Source organism: Odocoileus virginianus, chromosome 27 (assembly GCF_023699985.2).
Source record: "Odocoileus virginianus isolate 20LAN1187 ecotype Illinois chromosome 27, Ovbor_1.2, whole genome shotgun sequence".
Classification (NCBI taxonomy): Eukaryota; Metazoa; Chordata; class Mammalia; order Artiodactyla; family Cervidae; genus Odocoileus; species Odocoileus virginianus.
In genome coordinates this window covers 44,178,479-44,180,701 of record NC_069700.1, presented here as the reverse complement: position 1 = coordinate 44,180,701, position 2,223 = coordinate 44,178,479, and the positions used below count along the sequence as shown (strand labels likewise).

At 42.4% G+C, this 2,223-nt stretch overlaps 1 protein-coding gene across 1 annotated transcript; it reads left to right on the top strand.

Moving 5' to 3' along the window:
• The first annotated feature begins 335 nt into the window (after positions 1-335).
• LOC110133346 (olfactory receptor 1f45-like) lies at positions 336-1,187 on the top strand. Its single transcript, XM_020887189.2, has one exon. It carries the CDS (start codon positions 336-338, stop codon positions 1,185-1,187), a length of 852 nt encoding a protein of 283 aa, XP_020742848.2.
• Positions 1,188-2,223: the final 1,036 nt, after the last annotated feature.

Sequence of the window (2,223 nt, the reverse complement as noted above, 5' to 3'; positions counted from 1 at the left end):
GAAAGACTCATAGTCTTGAGAAGAAAACAGATTCACAAGCAAGTAGTTAAATACCAATCACACAAAATTTTATTAAGAAAACTCGTTTATGCTTTCATAACTCCAGGAAGTCTCTGTTGTTTCTTTCATTCTCTTACCTTGATGTCTCCTTAATTTGACCATCTTTTGTGAGGTACAACCCTTGTCCTCCCCATTGCTATTTTAGTTGTTTATCCATTCCTCACATTGGTGGTATAAGTAAAACCCATTGCCAAGAGAAAGGATCCAAGGTTCTAGCTAACTGTAGTGAATCCTCTTCATGCTGATTCTTTTCTTGTAGCCCATCAAGACCTGAAATGAACTGCAGCAAGAACCCTGACTTTGTCCTCTCAGGGCTCTCCAGTGACCCAGACAAAATGCAGCTCCTCTTTAGTCTCCTCCTGGCCCTCTACTTGCTGAGTCTCTCAAGAAATGTGTTACTGCTGCTGGCTATCGGAGCTGACCTCCACCTCCACACCCCCATGTACTTCTTCCTCAGCCAGCTCTCCCTGGTCGACCTCTGCTTCACTACCACCACAGCCCCCAGAATGCTGGAGGCTCTGTGGACCAGCAGCAGATCGATCTCCTTCTCTGAGTGTCTGGCCCAATTAAATTTCTTTGCACTTTTTGCTAATATGGACAATCTGTTATTGACTGCCATGGCTATTGACCACTATGCTGCCATCTGCCATCCTCTGCACTATCCACTCCTAATGATTCCTTGCAGATGTGGGCTGCTGGTGGGTGGGTCATGGGAAGTGGCCCATTCTGACTCTTTGATCCAAACCTTGATGCTAACCCGACTGTCACTCTATACTAATCTCAAAATTCCCCACTTTTTCTGTAATTTTGGACCACTCTTTAGACTTTCCTGCTCTGATACACACCTCACTAAGGACCTGATGATGGTTCTGACAGGACTCTTAGGAATCAGCCCTCTCCTCTGCATCATAAGCTCTTATGTTCATATTTTCCTTGCTGTAGCTCGGGTCCCATCAGCACAGGGCAAAAAGAAAGCCCTGGCCACATGCACCTCCCACCTCTCTATGGTCATCCTCTTCTACAGCTCAGTCTTTGCCACCTACCTGAAGTCCCCGTCAGCTTCTCATGCATCTGGGGAGCTGGGTGCTGTTGTCCTGTACACCCTGGTAATTCCTACTCTCAATTAGTTCATTTATTGTCTAAGAAATAAGGATGTGAAGAGTTCCCTGAAAAGGGTTCTGGGCATAGAGAGTTCATGGCATTAGGAATAATTCCAAGAAACAAGTGATATGGGGAAAAAATTACACTCTTCACCACCACACTGATAAAGTGAGTCAATTAACACCAAGGCCATTGCACAGTATGATATGCTATAGTGTAAAGAACACTAAATAGAAATTAGAACTAGTTTCTAGAACCCACTTAAACTGCTAGCTCTAGGTTTATATATTATCTATATTATTATATCAAAATATATCAGTAATATGTCAAAGCGAAATTGTTAGTCACTCAGTTGTGTCTGACTCTTTGTGACCCCATGGACTGTAGCCCATCATGCTCCTCTTGTCCATGGAATTCTCCAGGCAAGAATAGTGGAATGAGTTGCCATTCCCTTCTCCAGAGGATCTTTCTGACCCAAGGATCGAATCTGGGTTTCCTGCATTTGCAGGCAGATTCTTTGCAGTCTGAACTACTTAGGGAAGCCCATTTCAGACTGTGGTGGTTTAGTAGCTAAGTCATGTGGGACTGTTGCAACCCCATGGACTGTGGCCCTCCAGGCTCCTCTGTCTATGGTATTCTCCAGGCAAGAATACTGGAACTGATTGCCATTTCCTTCTCCTATATATATTTATATATATATTGGACTACCATATATATTATGTTATATATAATTAGGTATATTAGCTAAAAATAGTATACTTAAGAGTGGATTGGATGAGCTGTTCTTAAAGTTGACTTATAACACTATTAGTATTGAAACTTAGTTATCTCTTCTCATCATTACCACCATTTTGACCATCATTTCCATGGCTATCACTGGTTGAATAATGAAGATTCTCACCATCAGCTTTACTATAGTCAGTATCGTCTTTTGTCATTAGCATCACCTTACAGATCACCATCTTCAGTTCTTTCCCCATCAGTACTGCCAGTGCCATCACCATGAATAAGAGAGTGGAAGCTGGTTCTATGCATTTTTTTCACTTTTAATGCCTCATTGTT